This window comes from Grus americana, chromosome 6 (genome assembly GCF_028858705.1).
Source record: "Grus americana isolate bGruAme1 chromosome 6, bGruAme1.mat, whole genome shotgun sequence".
Taxonomy (NCBI): Eukaryota; Metazoa; Chordata; class Aves; order Gruiformes; family Gruidae; genus Grus; species Grus americana.
In genome coordinates, this window is record NC_072857.1 from 20758157 (window position 1) to 20778034 (window position 19878).

The 19878-nt window shown below is 35.3% G+C and overlaps 1 protein-coding gene across 9 annotated transcripts in view; it reads right to left on the minus strand.

The window, feature by feature from the left end:
- The window catches only part of LOC129208141 (sodium channel protein type 2 subunit alpha-like), a 75799-nt gene that overhangs the window by 33896 nt on the left and 22025 nt on the right, over positions 1–19878 (minus strand). For 8 of the 9 annotated variants that reach the window (XM_054830392.1, XM_054830391.1, XM_054830390.1 and 5 more), the window contains 10 exons: positions 19099–19371; positions 18727–18790; positions 17684–17825; positions 17326–17532; positions 13686–13985; positions 10116–10463; positions 8142–8274; positions 5290–5528; positions 2178–2351; positions 715–1071 (listed from right to left, as the gene is read on the minus strand). In XM_054830392.1, coding sequence (XP_054686367.1) covers positions 715–1071; positions 2178–2351; positions 5290–5528; positions 8142–8274; positions 10116–10463; positions 13686–13985; positions 17326–17532; positions 17684–17825; positions 18727–18790; positions 19099–19371 — 2237 coding nt within the window. The remainder of the gene's footprint in view (positions 1–714; positions 1072–2177; positions 2352–5289; positions 5529–8141; positions 8275–10115; positions 10464–13685; positions 13986–17325; positions 17533–17683; positions 17826–18726; positions 18791–19098; positions 19372–19878) is intronic. The other variant, XM_054830393.1, reaches the window with a different exon arrangement.

Sequence of the window (19878 nt, forward strand, 5' to 3'; positions counted from 1 at the left end):
AGTGTAAATGGTACATTCCAATTATAATCCTGATTTCTAAAAAGTTCTTATCAATTCAATATTTATCAATTGAACCTTTGGCATTTTATCTTGTCAACTTGAATTAAATTTTTTCTATAAAGGTTTCTTCTACAATTTTGAGTTAGAAACTTTCAAACACATTTTTAGGATGGACGTCCAATCACACTGTATTTTGGTTTTGTTTTTTACACCTAAACAGGCCAAAAAGGTCAGTACTTGAATTCAAGATATTCTATATAAGAACATCTAAATTACACTTTATTTTTATTAAGTCAGAAGTATTAGTGCTGGAATTAGCTGTAATGAGTGTAAGAAAGTCTGTTACATTTTTTTCTCCAAGGAAGCAGCTGCCCAGGAGCTGGTGCAGCATGAGCTTTATTATTTCAAGAATAGTTAGGAAGGCTTTGGATTTTAACAGCACCTATAAATTAGCTGCAGCTCTCCCATGATAGGGTGTTTGATTTGACATTTTGGTGTATTCCTAAATTCCTGGACCCATAGAGAGAGTACTTCAGGTGTGGAAATGAGTGAAAAGGGGGAGAAGAGAGTTATCATGCATTTTTACCCAAAATCTGGCATGTTTAGATTTCTTTTTTAATTCTAAACAGAAGTATGACAAACATTCTCATTGCCTAGCTGTAAGCTATGTACATTTTACATCAGAGTTAATGTTCAAAAATATTCATCACGTACCACTAGGTTTCCAATCACCATGACCAGCATGAAAACAATAAGGCACATGGTTTGGCCTGCAACCTCCATGCAGTCCCACATCGTTTCTATCCATTCTCCACACAGCACTCGAAACACAATCAGGAAAGAGTGGAAAAAGTCATGCATGTGCCAGCGTGGAAGCACACAGTCACTGGAGATCTTGCAGACACATTCCTTGTAGCTTTTCCCAAACAGCTGCATCCCAACCACAGCAAAAATGAACACAATGATGGCCAGCACCAGGGTCAGATTTCCCAAAGCCCCCACTGAGTTGCCAATAATTTTTATCAGCATATTTAGAGTTGGCCAAGATTTTGCCAATTTGAAAACTCGAAGCTGAAAAGCAAAAACGCAGAGGAATCATTAGTGTTAGTTATAAAACAGAAGCTAGGTCCACGTTGTTTAGCAGAGCATATCTGTTTCTGTAGATTACTTTGTTCTTCAGTAGGAACACATGATTATTTTAATGGAAAGCAGGGAGCATGGAGTTTGGTATTTGCCTAAACTGCAGTGTTCAGCATTTCATCTTAGTGATGCATACAGAAAAAAACCCATAATTTGTGTTTGTACCACATTTGATTTTAATATTTTTAAACATCCACTTACAGATTATTAATTTAATTACTAAATTACTTAAAGGCATTTTAGAAGTTTGTACTCTTTTCACCACCTTGCTGCTCCCTATTTGCTGGGTTGGTTCCACATTTCCCTCAGCACCACATTAGGTCTTCAAGGCTTACTTAGAGGACAATTTTTGAAGCAACAATTTGATGCTTGTGATGTCCATTCAGATCATAAACACTAACTTAAAAATAATAATCAGTAACCAAACTACAGTATGTGAAGCTTGGTACCGTGGCAATTGGTTCTAATAAACTAAGTTACTACTTCCTGCTCTATATATTAGGAAATAACCTAGGTTTTCAAGTAATGTGATAACTATTAATAATACAGATTTAAATCATGACTCTTGTGCCTCCAGTAAACATACCTATCAATTATTTTGTGTACAATACTAATTGCTATAAAAAAGACATTTCTAGTAGAAGCTCAATAATATTTCAATTTAAGTGTTATCTTAAAGTCAGATTGTTATGACTCTTTGTTATATGTAATGGAGTTACTAAATGTTTATTCTCAGTGCCCGTTAAAATAAATGTTGTGAAGAGAGGATCTACAAAGTGTTAAAGCCCCTAAGTAGACTTTGTGTGATTAACACAAAGTAATGTCCACAATATAAAGACTAAAAAAGTTATGATTCTTTACTCTCGTGGCAATATGTATGTTTTTACAGATACTCAGTTTGGATGAATCTTAATGAAATTACTATAGAAAAGATTTACAAAATTCTCAAAAGATGGCAGTCATCAAAAGATGACATCACCACATTTTTTTTTTAGTGAGACAATTGCATGCAAATATTTATTTATCAAGGTATTTACCAATCTGAATGACCGAAGAACAGATAATCCTTCCACATTTGCAAGACCAAGCTCCATTAAACTAAGGCTAACGATAATACCATCAAAAATATTCCAGCCTTCTTGGAAATAATAATAAGGGTCCATGGCAATTATCTTTAGTACCATTTCTGCTGTGAATATCCCAGTGAATACCTAAAACAAAATGTAATAATTAGTTGAGTTGTTATGAGAAATTTATAAACTTGAGTAATTTTTTCTAATCCAGCTTGAGTTTTCATACCTGTTACTTGTACCTGTACCTATATAAAACAGCTGACTGCTATCTCCAGATGGCATCTAAGTATTTCTAAACACTGAAAACTGGTAATTAAAACCAAATTACTAAATTAGGACAGATATAGGAAGGCAGAAGTTTGACAAAGCTATATAAAGCTATTCACCAGTCAGCAGCTCAGCTCCAATTCATGTGTGACTGATACGTGCTGGACTATGCATCCAGCAAATGATGTGATATGATCTGGTGTTTTCAGTCCTGTTTCTAGAGGATAGTTACGGTAAAGCAAAAGAAGACTTGACAGCAATGTTTTTCCTTGCTCATAGTCTAAACAGCAGTCTTAGGAGAAGCTCTCTAAGGACAGACTGTCTAAGGACAGACTCTCTGAGGTCTGCCTTTTAGGTCAGAGTTGAAGAGTATGGGTGGAATAGACAGGGAAAGTTGGAGTGTCTTGCACTGGGCTCTTTGTAAGGACATAGAGGTTTCAAGCGCAGCTACTATTCTGTGTGATAGCTATTTCCTTTTGGGAGAAATAACTTCATGGTGATAATGTTCTTTGAAATAACTGGACGTGCCAAATGTGAAATTATCAACACGCCTTAGTGTTTTAAAGTCCAGAATTTAACCCAAACACTTTCTTGCAATGAGTAGTGATCAGTGGTTTGTGCAGCGTAATAAAAAAGTTTTGGAGCATAATGCAAAACCACTAAAAACATACGAATATTCTGCACAACACTCAAAGAATATCCTAGATGATCCAAAAGTCTACTAACATACACCAACGTAGTCTGCCATTGCCTTGTGATAGGTCTTTACCCAGCTTGTTCTCAGTCCTCCTACAGCAAGTTTTATGGAAGCACAGCTGACTTTTTACAACACTATATAAATACACTCATGATTACCTTTTAAATTAAGATTAGGAGGTGGATATAATGCTGTGAAAACTTTCACCATTGTCAAAGTGTAAACATTAACATTTTAAAAAGTGTATACTTTTGAGAAACTAGAAATATAGTAAGAAACACTATACTGTTAGATTGAGATATGAGAGATGTTACCATATAATCAGAAGAATGTAACAGATACTGCTCTGTGTGGTAAAGAGAACACAACAAAGAAGATTATTCTTGACAAAACTGTCATATTTTTAAAAATAATTGAAAAAAAAGCAATGAAAAACATTTCATTTTAAAATATTTCCTCCACAAAATAAACCATTCCATCCACAAACTACTTTTTCTTGAGCATAACTGCATCCCCAAATACGCAAAACCACCTTTTAACAGAAGTAAACTCAAGTTTCCTTATAATTACTTAGGACTTTTGAATACTGAATGAATTTTAGTATTATGAAAATGAATCATTGCATTTTAGAACTATTTCTTCCTTCTCATTAAAATGCTACAGAAAAGGCAGAGTCATATTTGTCATATTTAATTTATCCTCAAAGTGACCGTGATGTCACAAGCAAAGAGTAAATTAACATACTTTGAATGGAAATCACATTAAGGTTAATAGATTAATACAGGGAGGAACAGAGAATTTAATTGAAACCAGCAGGAATAGTATTCACTGCATATATGTAGTCCTAATTAAAGATACTGGATTGTTACAAAGGTAGTTAAAAATATGACTGTTGCTAGCTTAGTGTAAAAAAAGAAAAAAAGACATGTGAAAAGGTAGAAGGCCTTGTGAGTATGAATGGTTGGAGAGAAATAATTCTAACAATATGACCAACATCTTAAAATACAAAATTCTGTAATCTGTGAGGAATAAAAGAATATGCCAATCTTTGTCCAGGAGAAGGGAAACTGTAATGCACACAAGAACATGTAGGGAGTAAGTTCATTTTTAGTTCTATTTTTTAAAAAAGTCCTAGAAGGATGTATTACCAGTATATATAAGGAAAATGTTTAGACTTTAAAATGTACTCTGACTGAGAAATCTATTACTGCTCCATTTAAATATTAGCAGACTTTTCAAAACTAATCTTTTTGAGTGATTATTTCAGAACACTTAGTTGGTTTTGATTTTCAGGACTGCCTGCTGTGTGAGTCAATCCAGACCTCTCCTGTGTAAACTATTGGTAGTTATGTGAGCTGGCAAAAAATTAAAAATGTATGAATCTTCTTCTGAAACAAACACTTGCAAAGTTCAGTCCTCTGCTTTCTGAGAATTAGAAGCAAATGGAGGGAAACAGACAAGAACATTTAAGTGTTATGCCACATTTAGGTATCTGCTCAGAAAAGGAATTACATGTAGCCCTAAATCTCTGGATCCGGTTAAAATTGGGAAAGGCATCACTAATAAACTTACAGATAGAAGGTGCTTTTTGTTAGAGAATAAATAATAATCTTCTAGTTTAATGAGTATTTTTTAGTTACCTAAAGTGGCCAGGACTTACTGCTAACAAGAAATATGCCTTTCTTGGAAATGTACTTTCACTATAGTGTAACTGAAAAAATTCAAAGAGAAATTCTGACATCTGAATATTTCATCAATTTCTTACAGAAGAAAAATATTTTGTGTGATGGAATATCAGTACCATGGCAAAATTAGATAACCTTTAATATTTTAAAGAAAAAACAAGTTAGACCTAAAGAAATCTGACAATCCAGTGAAGACTGCACTTCCACACATATTCAGTTATTTCATTATAGTAGTTAAAAAATAGATTCATGAAAGTTAAAGGCTCCAGCAAAAATCACTTTATCTATGAAAATCATATCTCCAGTTTTTAAACTGCTTATAAAAAACCAACCTGGAATAAATTTAAAACCAAGGCAATGCATTTATACATTTCTTCTTTTAGAACAGAGTATTTTTACACCAAGTAGTGCATGACAAACCACTTACCAGATTCCCCACAGAGAGGACACTGCTAAACTGTTCTGTCATTGGGTAATGTTCCATGGCCATAAACAAGGTGTTTAAAACAATGCAAATAGTTATAGCAAGATCAACAAACGGATCCATCACAACTAAATTGACGACGTGTTTTACTTTTAACCATGGACTCCAGCAATCCCAGATCAAGAAAGTATTTGCAAATCTGTACCAGCATGGTGGGCATTTCTGTCTGGATTCTTCAAGCTCTGAAAAAAATAGAAAAAAAAAAAAAAAGAATATTCCAATTATATCCTCTGGAAGTTCTTGCGTAAAATATGTAAAAAATTAAATCATTCAAATAAACAGTTCACACTAACATGGGATTTCCCTCACCTATGTTTAGCCATCTTAAAATTAAGCATCTAATTTATTTAAGCTCCTCTATAACCAGTGGACAATGAAGTTCTCTCTAAAGAGTGAATCATCTCAGACATCTATCTAAAGAGAAAAATGTGTTTGTCTCTTTCCCATGACAGTAGGGAGAGTCTAGACATTTAGTTTACGTTAGCTGACCTGCTTACAGCAGATGTCTTAATTTTGGATATTAAAAGTTAACATGACTCCATCATCAATGAGCTGGTATATATAATTTGTGTAAGCTCCATAAAATATACATTTTTTGTGTTAAGTAACACGCTTACATATTTTGATTTGAGCTACTAAATATTATATTTGTTACTACACTGAACCGCTACAATATCATAGCAGATAAATGACTCGGTGCACATATCTATCATTGCTTATTTGAATCAATATACAGAATTTCTGTTTTAATATACAGAATCCCTGTTTTCTTATTTTAAAAGTTATCATTTCACTTTGAAAATCTTATACAGTTGTACTATCAATTGAGAAATAGAACAATATTAGTATTAGCAGAACAACTCTGCTCTCAGAGTCTTTACAAACTATTTTTTCTTCCATTTCACTGTCACTGTTGTCAGTTACAGAAGAACAGTAACTTCTACTGAGTTAGTAACAGCAAGGATGAATGTTTAATGTGATGGGATGTTTGAGGACAGCCCAGAAGGAAGATAGATATTTGCTTAAGTGAGAAATACTGAGACTACAAAATATGCAGGAAATAGCCACAACAGTTTCAATAAAATTTCCTCATAGTGGCATCAACCCAGGTCTGAAATTTGCCATTTTCAGACATCCCTTAGAGCACAGGCAGGTCTTCATCATCATGTCACTTATGGGTGATTTTGCTAAAATACCAAACATGCTGTTTTACAGTATTTGCTAGTAAGGATTTAGTGCTAAACTCTCTCTGAGGACCAGTGGATTGATTTTTGCCTCTAATATTGTACTATATGGGTGGAATTATGGGAAGTTAAAAGGTCAGCTGCCACAGCTCTCAAACTCATTGAAACTAATAAGTTCTCCCATTACATCAAACTGTAGCCTCCAGGCAGAAAAGAGTATCGTAAGTAGTGGAAGTCTTCTATAATCTTTATAAATCGTAACGAAGACAGTGCTTCCAAAGGAATATATGGATTGGGTGGAATAATCACATGTCTGAACATGTAGCACAGAGTGCTGAGAGGTAGGATGGGACTGGCCTTGGACAAAAGTGGCCACTTGCACTGGATGCTGAGTTGCCACAGAAGACTCCACTCAGCAACTTCTGAAATAATGGAAACCAGATGAGGGTAGGAGGTGACTATCAGGATGATATAGTTGACGTTGACATGTTTTTTCTGGCCAGAAGAATGGAAGGACAAACTATTCAGCTGGAGGAAGAGAGCAGCACCCTCTAAGGAGATATCCTCTCTACCTGGGAGGAGAACTAAGAATTGTACACTGAGTATCAAGAGGTACCAACAGTTCACGCTTGCACTAAAGTAGGAAGATATACTCAGAAAGATATGTTTGTGAGAATGGTTTGTGAATACTTTTAGAAGAAGATAGATGATAAAAGCCTTATATTTCTGACTACAATTAGTTTGGGATTTATTTGTTTATCTGAGAGCAAAGGGCTTAAGAGCTCACTTTAAAAAGTGTATTTCAATTCTGACTTAATCTTAAGAACACTGCAAATTTCTTGGCAATTTCTTGTCCTTTTAGAATATGTGTTGCAGGACATCTGCAGGGTTTGTCTGACTATAACAGCTGTCACAGTGTGCCAGTAGCCAGTAGATAGATCCTTTAAACTTACAAAAAAATTTTAATGGTATATGTATGAAGTGTGAGTGTACTCAGTTTCCATTGAATAAGCAAAACAATTCTAACAATGTATGCTTTTTCATATAGTAAGTATATAATTTTTTTAATCTTTTTTATACTTACCTCAGAAAGTTTAAGAAATGCTTAAGGAAGGCAGTTCATGTGCATTGGCATGGGTTGATTACAGTTGGTAGTTTTCTTTAAAAATGTAGTTTTCATTCCAGTTTCCTATTGTCTATCCTTAGATTTTAAGTTTAAGGGCAATGACTGTGCTAGCATATCACTGCCTTTATCATAGCAGTTCCTCTGTATCTTAATCGTTTTTTCCTGTTGATGTCTTATAGGAAGAAAATTCCTGTATTCTTTTTTTAGGGCTCTGGCCATACCCTAGCTATGATTATTTTGTTTCTATTACTCTGTTAGTCCACTCAATAGAGTCATATTTTGGAAGATGTCATGAAAAATAAATGACTAAGAATTTAGAATGTGTAATTGATTTTAGAAATGCTGAAAAGCCTTTTGTATCTGATGTTCAGAGATTTCACATGTCCAGTTTTACATTTACGATGGAAATTATCTATATAATTGCTCTGTACATATAGTTAGCAGAAATTCACTGAACTGCCTGTCAGATAGAACGCATCAAATACCTTCCATTGTATTTGTAAGTATGCTGGCTATACTCATTGCTCTTTGTCTTGCAGCAGAATCTTCCAGCATTTCCATGGAAATTTGATAAGAACTCAGTCTTCTTTTTCTTATTTCTGTTTCTGTAGTGGTGCCCTGTAAATGAAATATGAGGCATTAAACCATCCTTTTCAAAGCCAATTAACAATATTTATTGTACAAATATTGTGGTAACAACCAAAATCAGCTTTGTGCAGTATACTAGACTTTTCTTACACATTGAAGGTTTTTGTTCCTGTAGGAATTTCTTTGCTCTTTATTGAGGAACTCAGTGGGAATTTTGTACAAATAATCAACTGGGGGACACAGTACAAAGGCAATGTGATACCAAAAGCGGTTCTCATTTAAATGACTGAGAGAACAAAATTTTTGTTAGGTATCTTTTTGCTACTGGTTATTATTATTCTTTCATGAAAAAATGATCAAAGTTGAATCCTGTCACCTTAATTTCCAGCAGCTAGTCATGTTAAATAGTTAAAGTGCGAGTACAGAAAGAAGTGAACTATTATTTGAGAAAGTAATTTCGATACAAGAAACATGAGTATAATTCTTGGAATTAATTATCTCTCTAATACTATATACTGCATTCCTAACCTGATAAGTATGGCTGGAAAATTTTAGATGAGAAAAAAATGTCACATCTTATTTAATATTTCTTCTACTTAATTCTCACCCACCACAATGTTCATATAGAATTTGTGATATATTCTTGCAATGAATAGGCAAGTCCTCTCTGTTTTGTATGGCTTCTAATTATCTTTTCAAAGCAATAATACCTGGTTCTGATTTAAATGTGCCTAATGTGTCACTACTTTGTAACATGTAGGTGTCTTTACAGTTGTTTTGCTTTTCTTCTGGAGTGTGGCCTAGGGATCTAAACACAGGAGTAGAATTAAAAATACCTAAGTCTTGGTTCCTGCTCTACCACTGATTCTGTGGTTCATGGAAACCACTCACTCTTTTTTTTCATTATTCTGTCCCAATCCAGAAAAAGAATACAAAGACTTGCAGAACTCATAAGGGATTTCAAGGTTATCTTAGTGTGAAGACGAAAAACCATTTTTGAGCATTCACTAGTACTATTTCTTTAGAGAAGACTCTTGAGTTAAATGGCTAAATCTTTTTTCAAGTGAATCTATTTCTGAAATAGAACTATATACGCAAAACCTCTAATGTAATCTGATTGAATTTCTGGTATGAAAGTCTATATCAAAATAGTAAAGAAACAAAAGAAAGAGAAATGTGTAATAGTAGTAATGAAATCTCAATACTTATTTATAATGAAAATATTTTTTCAGGTTAAACACAGTGCTATTGTAGCCACCAAAACACCATACTGAATCCATATTAAAATACTATGTATGAAAAATCTTGCTTTTTTGAAGGTTTGAAAAAACAGCTTACAGAAGTCTGAAACTTGGACTGAAATGTAATGTAATTGCAAAGGTACATAGGAATTGTACATATTTTTCCTATTTAAGTTATGAAAAAATTATTTTAAGATAAATGTAGTAAGGAGTATTTCTATTAACTATCTTGGGAGTAGTAACTGCATTCTGCTTCATTTTCATAGAAATGTTAGTGCCTGCTGTTTGCAGGTGTTTTCCTATACATATTTCCAAGTTATATCCTTAGTTATATATCAAATGTCTACCTTTGTTGTTGAGGCAAAACTGTGTACAAATTGTCAAATTCAATTTATAGTTTTTTCTTTCCATGTGCAGATCTCTTGCTGAAGGCAAGGAGAATATAATACTTCAGTGAGCCTCAGACATAGGAGGTTGAGAACTTTTTTCCCTTTATTTTCTGTTATTTAGAAACTATTGCGAGTTATTTCTGACAGCTCTAAGAAATGATAAGGCAAGCAGAAGTGAGCAGTAAGAAAAAATTCCATGTCTGAACCAAGCTGTAATAATTACTGGTTTACTTATCATTACCTCTGGTATAAGCTGACCAGTCGGTGAAGTTAGAGTTGAAGGTCCTCCAACCAAAGAAACTACTCCATTGCAATCTACAGTGCTGTGCATCTTCCCATTTACTGGAAGGGCTGGTATCATTCTAGATGACACACTCGCCTGACTAATATTACTGTTGCGCCGTTCTCCATGTCGATTTGGAACAAAGAGTGAATCTCTTCTGCTCTCATTGTCTTCAAGAGTGCTGTGCTCATCATCAGCAAAGTCATTTTCCGATCCTATATCCTTTGCTCGACCTCTGAAACTGAAAATGCTTGTTTTGCTGTTGCGTCTTGGTGAGAACAGGGAACCACGAATGCTTAGCAAAGACTGTAAGAGATTTACAACAAAACAAAACAGCATTAGAACTGAAGTTCTAAGTTCTTGGCTTTTCAAAGAAGAGTTACAGTGCTGGAGGAAGGATAGTCACTTTTTTCTTCAATAGTATCAGTGTGTCCATTAGGGGAATGTGCTCATTAGGGAACCTGAAGTAGAGGGAAAAAATTCTTTTTAGTAGTAAGGTAAGTAAGTAAGGTTGGGCAGTTTTGAGCAAAGGCGGCAGGTTGAATTGGTACAGACCCATGACTGTGCTGGAGACAGTTGTCAACATCACTATCAAGGTTTTGCAGGTATTTGTCCTTTATTCCTTCTATTAGAGGACAGAGCTAAAAATCTTTTACTTTTCTTCCCTTCTTCATCCCCTGGATTCCCAGGGATACCAAGTGATAACACTCACCAATCGTTGTTTCCTAGAAGGCAGAAGTTTTGGTCTTAAGTTTGGTATTAAATTCAGTTTAAGTTGATGTAAAGGACTTGTATGCCCTCTTCACAATAGGCTCAATAGTGTGGGAACAACATACGCAATACTCTAAAACTAGAAAACAGAGGCAACAGCTTGGGGAAGCTCTGGAGGTACAGTGAGAACATGACTAGTAGCACTCTTGGGCATAGCACTCCAGGGCCTATAGCACGCTGCACACCTACCAGAAGGTACGACTTGGCCATCAGGCAGCTCAAAGCAAGCATTCACCAAGGATAGTTACCTAAAGATATCCTCTTACAAATGAGAAAAATAAATCAGTGGTTGTTGGTAATTCATCTTTTAATTACAGTAGAAGCTGGTTAATGGAATGTTCTTCTCCCTTGCTACATATTTTATTAACAGCATCCATGAATAAATAAAATGAGTACTAATTGTGGAAAAAAGAAACCTTGCATTAAGCTTTCTTCAAATCTGCATTTCTACAAATCTTCGTATCTCGGTACATCAAAAACCTAGTTTGATATGATCTCAATTTTTCACTAGCTTTGCACATGGAAAGTCATATATAATAGCAGTATTTTTTATCCCATGATAGTTAAAGTGAAAGTGAAAACTGCACTATAATATATACACCTATATTAACACTGTGAAAACCAAACACTGAATATATACATATATCAATACATATGTATCTCTGTATATGTATATTCAGATTTATACATATATACACATAATGTATGTGCTGAACTGGTAGTACTGCGTCTTGCAAAGGCTGGCAGGTGTTTACTATTATGAGATGTATTTTTTCTGCTATTACAGCTATACCAAATTTTAATAATTTGGGCTGAAGTTTTCTATGCTGGCTGTCAGCCTCAGGCTGAGTTACTTGAAGAATATCAACCAAATGGGTTTGCTAACTCATTTATGTAAACTTGGCTGGAGAAAAAGTGCTGTTTTGCTTATACTGAAAGATAATTTTCTCTAAAAAAAAGCTCTAGCTGTTATAGAGTATGACACTGAATTCTGACAAAGTGGTAAACTAATTACGGCACCCTTTGTACATTTCTTTATAAAAGTATTTGGCCAACCTACAGTCTTTCAAAAAATCACATGCTCACTAGGTTTCGTCTGACTGCCACTGCTACCCTTGGTTTTTTTTAGACAATGTTTCCATGGCTGCTATGTTTTGTTTGTTGTCCAATCTTTCCAGTATGTTTTATCATGCTCTGAGCACAGCTAAATGGATCAGGCCCCTCAGGGATTTAGGAGGAGTAATGCCTGCTCTCAAAAGTCCCTGCTGGATTGACACAAAAGATATAAGCCAAAATGACTGCAATTCTAACATGTGGAAATATATGTGTCAACATGCTCCTTGAAACTAAGGTCTGAAAAGAAAGCTTGGCTTTTCTTGCAGGCTGCATCATTCACTTGCACGTGGAATATTGTGTCAAAGGACAAAACGTCTACAGAGGCTGACCGGGCAGATTATCTCCCTTTACCGTTCTACTGTGTTGTTTCATGCTCTGCCACCCTATTTCACCAGGGAGCTAACTGCATGACTAACAAGACAAACCAGCTCTTCCTTTACCAGTTCTACTGCCTGTAATCCTTCGAGTCTTGTGGCAGCTCCATTTTATTTCATTTACATGCAGGCAACATTTGCCCCAAAGCATTTTTACAACTGCAAAAACAATTACCAGGACAGTCTTAGTAAATTATCCTCATTTAGAATATTTACTTGATACAAGTCTCTTTGTATTTTAAAATTTTAAATTAACTTTAAAAAAAGTTATTTCGGATGGTCACTTAGTTACTTCTTGCTGTGTAATTCATGATGTCTCAAGATGAGCTGTTTCCTGTGTATTGCACCATTTCTTTCTTTTCTTTCAAATCTAAGACATATACAATAATTGTTTTCACTTGATTTTCATGGATTTTAATTATTTGTTCTACAACATGAATTCACATTTAATTTTAATGTTATCAGAGATAATTTAAAATGCCTTGCTTTCCTAAGCTGCTTAAGTTTCTGTGGAAGTTTCACAGTTTTTCATAACAATTGCCAGGATGAAAGCTTTCTGAGAGTTTCAGAGTATGAACAAACACATGCAACAATGCTTTACTGTATGTTAATAAAGCCACAGAAAGTTTATTATCTGTGGAATCTCTTTATCTCAAATTCTCCTCCCCTCAGTACACATGCTTCAGTATCAAGTATTTTTTCTGTCCTCCAAAAAATATATTTAATATAAAGATAATATATTCCTTAATCGGGATCTTCACCACCAGTATATAAGAGAGCATCTGGGAATTTAGGCTAGACAATGGAGAGGCCTATTATCGAGTAGCTAGAGCACAGGACCAGCAGTCAGAAATTTCTTTCTGCTCAAACTTTGTCAGTGGCTCTTCTTTAGTGTGGTCAAGTCACCCACCATCCTCATCTATGAGCTACAGACACTTTATATATATATGAGACAGAACTGTGCAGTCTAAGATGAGATCTCTGGCTGCAGCTCCTTTGTGTCAGCCTGACTCAAAGCCCATTCCAGTTAATGAAAGATTTTTTGGAGTAGCTTTGGCCCCAAACTAATAGTACATTTTATTAGATTGGAAATACAATTTTACAATATTACTCAAAGAAATATCAAACTGTAACACTTAATGGTACTACAATTGTTTTTTCCCTTCACTTATCTTTTACATAACTTCCAATATGTAAAGCTTCTGTAATGTCAGTCAAAACCAAATTAGAGTAGACGTGTATGATTTAATAAAAAAGAGTGCTGTACCTGGTGGGGAGATGTGAACCTTTTTTCATATGTCAGTTGACTTCCTTCAGTAGAGAAGCGGAAACTTTTCCTTCTGATACTGTCTTCTGACTCGGACTTGGGGAACTTATCGATATCTCCTTTGTCCTCTGCTTCAGACATCTCTTTCTGTCTTCTTTTCTTCCTTCTGTTTCTTCTTTCTTTAGCACTCTTTGAGCTCAACTTTGATGCTTCTGAAGAACTTTCCAAGAGTTCTCCTAATCCTCCTACACCACTGAAATCTCTCGATGCAACTGATGCTGCTGCTACTGCTGCTGTTGCCTGTCAGGTTACAAAGTAAGGTATTCTTAGTAGGCCAAAAATGAACAATTTTCTAGGCTTTTATCAACTGTTTTTATTATCAGCAGTGGTAATACTGCTGGTTGTACACCCTTGAGTATACAAATATACACAAACAAATTGAACTGAAGATACTGAATTGTATAGTTCGTTATTGTTTAGTAGCACTTGAAGCCTCAACTTCAGCTGAACAATAGCGTCGCTATTCCTTAAAGACTTGCTGCACAGGACATCGATCTAAAATTAAGGCAGTCAGAAAAGTATAAACATGGGTATTTCAGACCTGCTTCCCCATTTTCTCTCAAGAAAAGCCCCACATCATGCTCTAATTCAGCTGATCCCTTCTGAGTCCTTACAGAGAAAACTAATCCCTAACATCCACCATATGAGTTAGTGTATCACAATCCAACTAGCAGCCTGCAAGTAGTTGAATCCAGCCTTTTCTCACTGTCTTCACAGCAAGGACACTGCCCTCACTGTCCTCCTACCTTCACTGGCAACAGGCACACCCTCTAAACATGTCTCCAAGCCGTCCCTCCCTCTTCATGTTTCCCCTCCCACATTTCCCACTGTAACAGCATTCTTGGTCTTTGTTGTAGATACACAAAAGTACATTTATTGCCTGTTGCTGCTACAGCCAGAGAGAAGAAAAAATTTAGGTTTCTCTGATGGAAAGGGATGAGGTGATTTACTGGAGCAAAGAGCCACCCCAAAACTCAAGACCAGTATCTTCAGGTACAGTGGTCAGCCCAACTGACTTGGCTCATTAAGGAAACCAGTTCATTTAGTCATCAAATAAAGGAAGAATTGAGGCTGTGTTCAGTACTCTTCCTAGAAAGAACTGTCTGGGAGATTGCTATGAAATTCTGCAGTGGAAAATACGTTTGGGAAGCTGATAGGCTGCTGTGAGCTTACAGAAAAGGGTGGTATGAGAAATGGCAAGAGACATTATATATATAATATATAAAATATATATATAACAAAATGTTTTGTTATATAACAAAGATGACTAGTAATTATCTGGCAAAACATTATATTCAATGCCAAGCATTTCAGGAATCATGAGACATCTCTCTACAGCAGGAGAGGATAGTTTGAGAGCACATAGTATGAATTAATGGCTTTCTGCTCCACAATGTACAACCCATGCTATACAAGTTGACTTGATACAGATTTTTTCTGCTGAGTATTAAAATGATTCTGAAGTGTTTATCAATTAAAAAAAGTGATATGCAAAATTTTGTCATACTGGTTTCAGAAGATTGTCCTTCAAATGCTCCAAGAGAAACAAAGGCAGCAGATGCTGAGTCACCACCCATCTACTTCATAATACCAAAGGTCAAACAAGTGAAGCAATCCAGAGACTGCTGTGATGACTTAGGTTTGTGGATGAATAGGTTCAGTGTCAAGGGAGTGAAGAGGTGGGTCCCACAGTCATTTCCATCTCAGCAACCAATTCAGCAGCTCAGTGATCTACCTTGTAATGCATACTTTCTGCTAATATTTTCACATACAAAAGGGATCTTGACTGTAATACTGTTTTTCTTATAATGAATTCAGTGGTGACTCGTTTAAAAAAGTATCAACTTTCCAGGGCGTTTATCCAACCTTCCTCAGAGTCTCTGTTTCCTATGGTTCTCTTCTTCCTAATTCTGGATCAGCTTCATCTCTGTCCCCACTCTCAAACACACAAACATCTAGATGAGCCTCCTGATAGCTTTTGATATAATATGATTTAGTCCCTTTCATGGATGAAAATATCAGATTTAAAACCAAAAGAACTCTTTGCTGATATTTAACTTTTTTAATTTGAATTTTGCAGGATTCTGCTTTTTCTTTAACCATTTGGAAGTGATAAGGTTTAATAACTAAAGTAGAGATATGCTAATTAGATTTCGCAGATCATGCATAAAGCTTTCAAGAAAAAGATGGAGAGTTTCACTTTCTATTAGCACTTTATAGAATCATTCTAACTTAGTGAAAGTAGCTGTAAAATACTACCAAAACTATAATTTCTTAGAAGATTCTGATTTGCTAGCATTTTATGAACACTGTCCTGCTGAAAATAACAGAATCACAGAATGACAGAATGGTAGGGGTTGGAAGGGACCTCTGCAGATCATCTAGACCAACCCCCCTGCTAGAGCAGGTTGCGCAGGATCATGTCCAGAGGGTTTTGCATATCTCCAGAGAAGGAGACTCCACAACCTCTCTCTGGGCAGCCTGTTCTAGTGCTCGGTCACCCTCAAAGTGAAGAAGTTTTTCCTCATGTTGAGATGGAGCTTCCTGTGTTCCAGTTTGTGCCCGTTGCCCCTTGTCCTGTCGCTGGGCAGCACTGAAAAGAGCCCCAGCCTCTTGACACCCGCCCTTTAGATATTTATAAGTATTGATGAGATCCCCTCTCAGTCTTCTCTTCTCCAGGCTAAACAGACCCAGCTCTCTCAGCCTTTCCTCATAAGAGAGATGCTCCAGTTGCCTAATCATCCTCATAGCTCTCCACTGGACTCTCTCCAGTAGTTCCTTGTCTTGAAATGAGAAGCCCAGAACTGGACATAAAAATACCAGATGAAAAGCAATAGAAAATCAGCCCAGAAATTAAACAGGTGTCTGACTCATGGAGCTGAATTCTTGCATATATTTTACTTTCAGATAAGAAAACCTCACAGAAAAGTCTATATTAAAATGTCTTTTTCCCATAAAACTTTAAATAATTTTCTTCTGTTTTCAAAGAAAACAAAGATTACTTTAAAAGAATTCTGAAGTAATACCTTTGTTATAAATATTGCTAGTCTCTTCTAAGGACATATAAACTTCTGATTGACTTCAGTGTGCTTGAATTAGGGCTATGCTTAAATACCTTCCTGGATAGAAACCTAAAAGAACACTGATTACAATTCTCTCTGTTTTCTGAATATTGGGGAAGAACTGTTAAGTACAGCAAGCCTGGCAATTCCCACTCAAACCATAAACCAGAAGTAACATAACTAGACTTTTTTTTATGCTGTTCATAAGATCTGTAACATAAAAGCATCATGAGCGATGACTACTTAAAGTCAGGTTTCTAAGACACTCTTATCACAAATATTTTGCAGTCTTTAGGTAAACTTAGTAGCATTCTTTTCTGTACCATTAGCTTGCTTTTTTGCTATTTGGTTAGTTTCTGATTTTTGTTGGCTATTTCCACTTTTCTAACTTGCATGGTAAACAAGGCTCTTTTCTTTTTGTAATTCATTGCACAATTTATACATGTTCTAATTCATAAAAGATTATTATCCTTGCTGTAAGAATAATGCTGTTCAGAAAGTACAATTTCCATCATTACCTGAGCTTCTTCTTGTTGCTTCTTCAGTTGTTCCAGCATCTGTTGAAATTCTGCCTCTTTCTGCTCTGCCTCTTCCATGGTTGCTTGATTCTGTTCTTCGTAGGCCATGGCGACCACAGCCAGGATCAAGTTGATCAGATAGAAAGAGCCCAGAAAAATCACCAGAACAAAAAATATCATGTATGTCTTCCCAGCAGCACGTAGTGTCTAGGGAGTAGAAAGCATATCTATACATTATTCCACCACTTATCTTTGTTACTGCAACAGCATTCTGCTTTCAGCTCATGTACAAATAAGCCTATTTATATAATTTTGTATTTCACCTACAGTTTACTTTTATGTCATAAAAACTTCTTACCAGCTGATACAGGTTTTCCCAGAAGTCCTGAGTCATTAGCCGAAAGAGTGACAAAAAAGCCCAACTGAAGGTGTCAAAACTTGTGTAACCATAGTTGGGGTTTCTACCAGCTTTCACACATATATATCCCTCTGGACACTGCCTATGTGAAAACCAAACAGGAAGTACTTAGTCATAACTTTTATTTCCTTCTGGAACATATTTATTATCTTTTGGAAGAATAGGCATTATTTTTCCTCAGGAAATCCATGAATTACAATTTAATTCATTCAGAAGAAAAAAGTCCTAAGAAATGAACTAATAAGAGAGTAAATGAAAGATACTCTTTCCATCCGTTCACTGGTTGAAATGACATAATATTTAAATTCTCCTCAGTCACATTTTCAAATAGAATCTTTATTCCAAATAAATAATTTCCTGGCAGAAATAATTGCTAAAATGTTGTTAAGGTTACAGACAGATTAAACAATATTAATAGCTAAATCCAATTGTACTGTTAGGGATCTGCCACATAATGCTGAGATTTTTTTTTTTTAATAAGCTTCTTTACTGTTGCCAGTTAGGCATCAGAGTTCAGCTAACAATTCTAGGCTCATAATTGGGCACATGAGTATGGCAGAATTTGCCAGTAATGAAAAGGCTTGAAGGCTTTTTCAAGTTAGGCTTGAAAAAAAGATTCAGTCTTGAACTATGCAGTCACTATTGCGCTTTCTTAATATTTTACATATTCTCTTTCTCAGTTGTAACCTTTGCTATCATCCTACTTTCTTCAATCAGTGCATCTCCAAAATAAACTTTACCAGAGTTGAGGTTTTATCATTAACACCAACATCATTTTCCAATCAAGCAGGAAGAAAGCTGTTAATGAGTATTTCATTTAGCCAGAGAGTAAAATATTTTGACTTAAGTAAGGAATCATTGTTTAGCAGCAAAACTCTAAGTTCTGTAACACTGCTAAATATGGAGTTGCAAATGCTACGGATAGGTTTCAGGTTACTGCTTTTTCTACAGAACATAACAGACGGTTTTCGAAAAGGTCTTACCCTGCATCAGAGCTATTACCACAAAGCAGAGCATCTCTCTGTCCTTCCAAAATGTAAAAATGAGCTGTGTAGAGAGCATTAGAAATATAAGTGAATAGACCAAATGAATCTGAAACTACTACAAAGTAAAATAAAAATAGATTGTAATAAAATCGAAGTGGCTAGCTGCCTGATCACTTTGTAGTTTGTTTAGGAACCCTTCTGGTTATAGTACTTGTTTATTGTATGTTATTTGATCTCTGTCAGTCAGTGACTGTAAGCAGTTCTACAGAAGGCAGAAATATAAACCATTCAATACTCTTTGGTTGATCACAAATAGTTACATACTATAGCCACAAATATATTAAAAATAGTTATATCAGTCATTCTTACTTTCATCCTCAATGTAATCCTTCCAGTTAAATGTGCTCACTGTCATATTAACAAATGTACCATTTTCATCCATTGTGCTATTAAAGTAGGAAATAACATTTATTTCAAAAGTAGAATTGTCTGGAGGCCACTGCAGGCATTTATTCCTCAAGTTGCCCATGAACAGCTGCAGCCCTATTAGTGCAAATACACTCAGACAAAACACAGTCAGGATCATAACGTCCGAGAGCTTCTTCACAGACTGAATTAGGGCTCCCACAATAGTCTTTAGGCCTGCAAAGAGAAGAGATCCATAGATTTATGAAAGAGTATCTTTGCCCTTCCCATATAATTAAGATGTCATGCAGACACTTAAAAGAAATCCTTTTTTATTTCTCAAAATGTAAAGCTTCATGAGCAGCCTCAGAGCTTGTGAAGATGAATGACAGAAAAAGATTCTTTTTTATGAATATGCAGTGTACATATATTCCAATAACCTGAATATATCATGTTATTCTCAAGCAGGAAATTTTATCAATCATGCTTTCCTGTTACATATTTGATTTTATGTCTTAATTTTTCTCTGCATTTAATATTCTGCTATAATTCAGTTTCCAGTTAATATTAAATATGACTTCACAACAATATGAAGATAGAATGAGATAGAATGGCAAGTAATCTTGAGAAGAAAAAAATAGTATTAAATATGGCTTCACAACAGTATGAAAATAGTATGAGAAAGAATTACAAGTAATTTTGAGGAAAAAAAAAATCGTTCGTGTTTGATAAATTTTCCTGTGC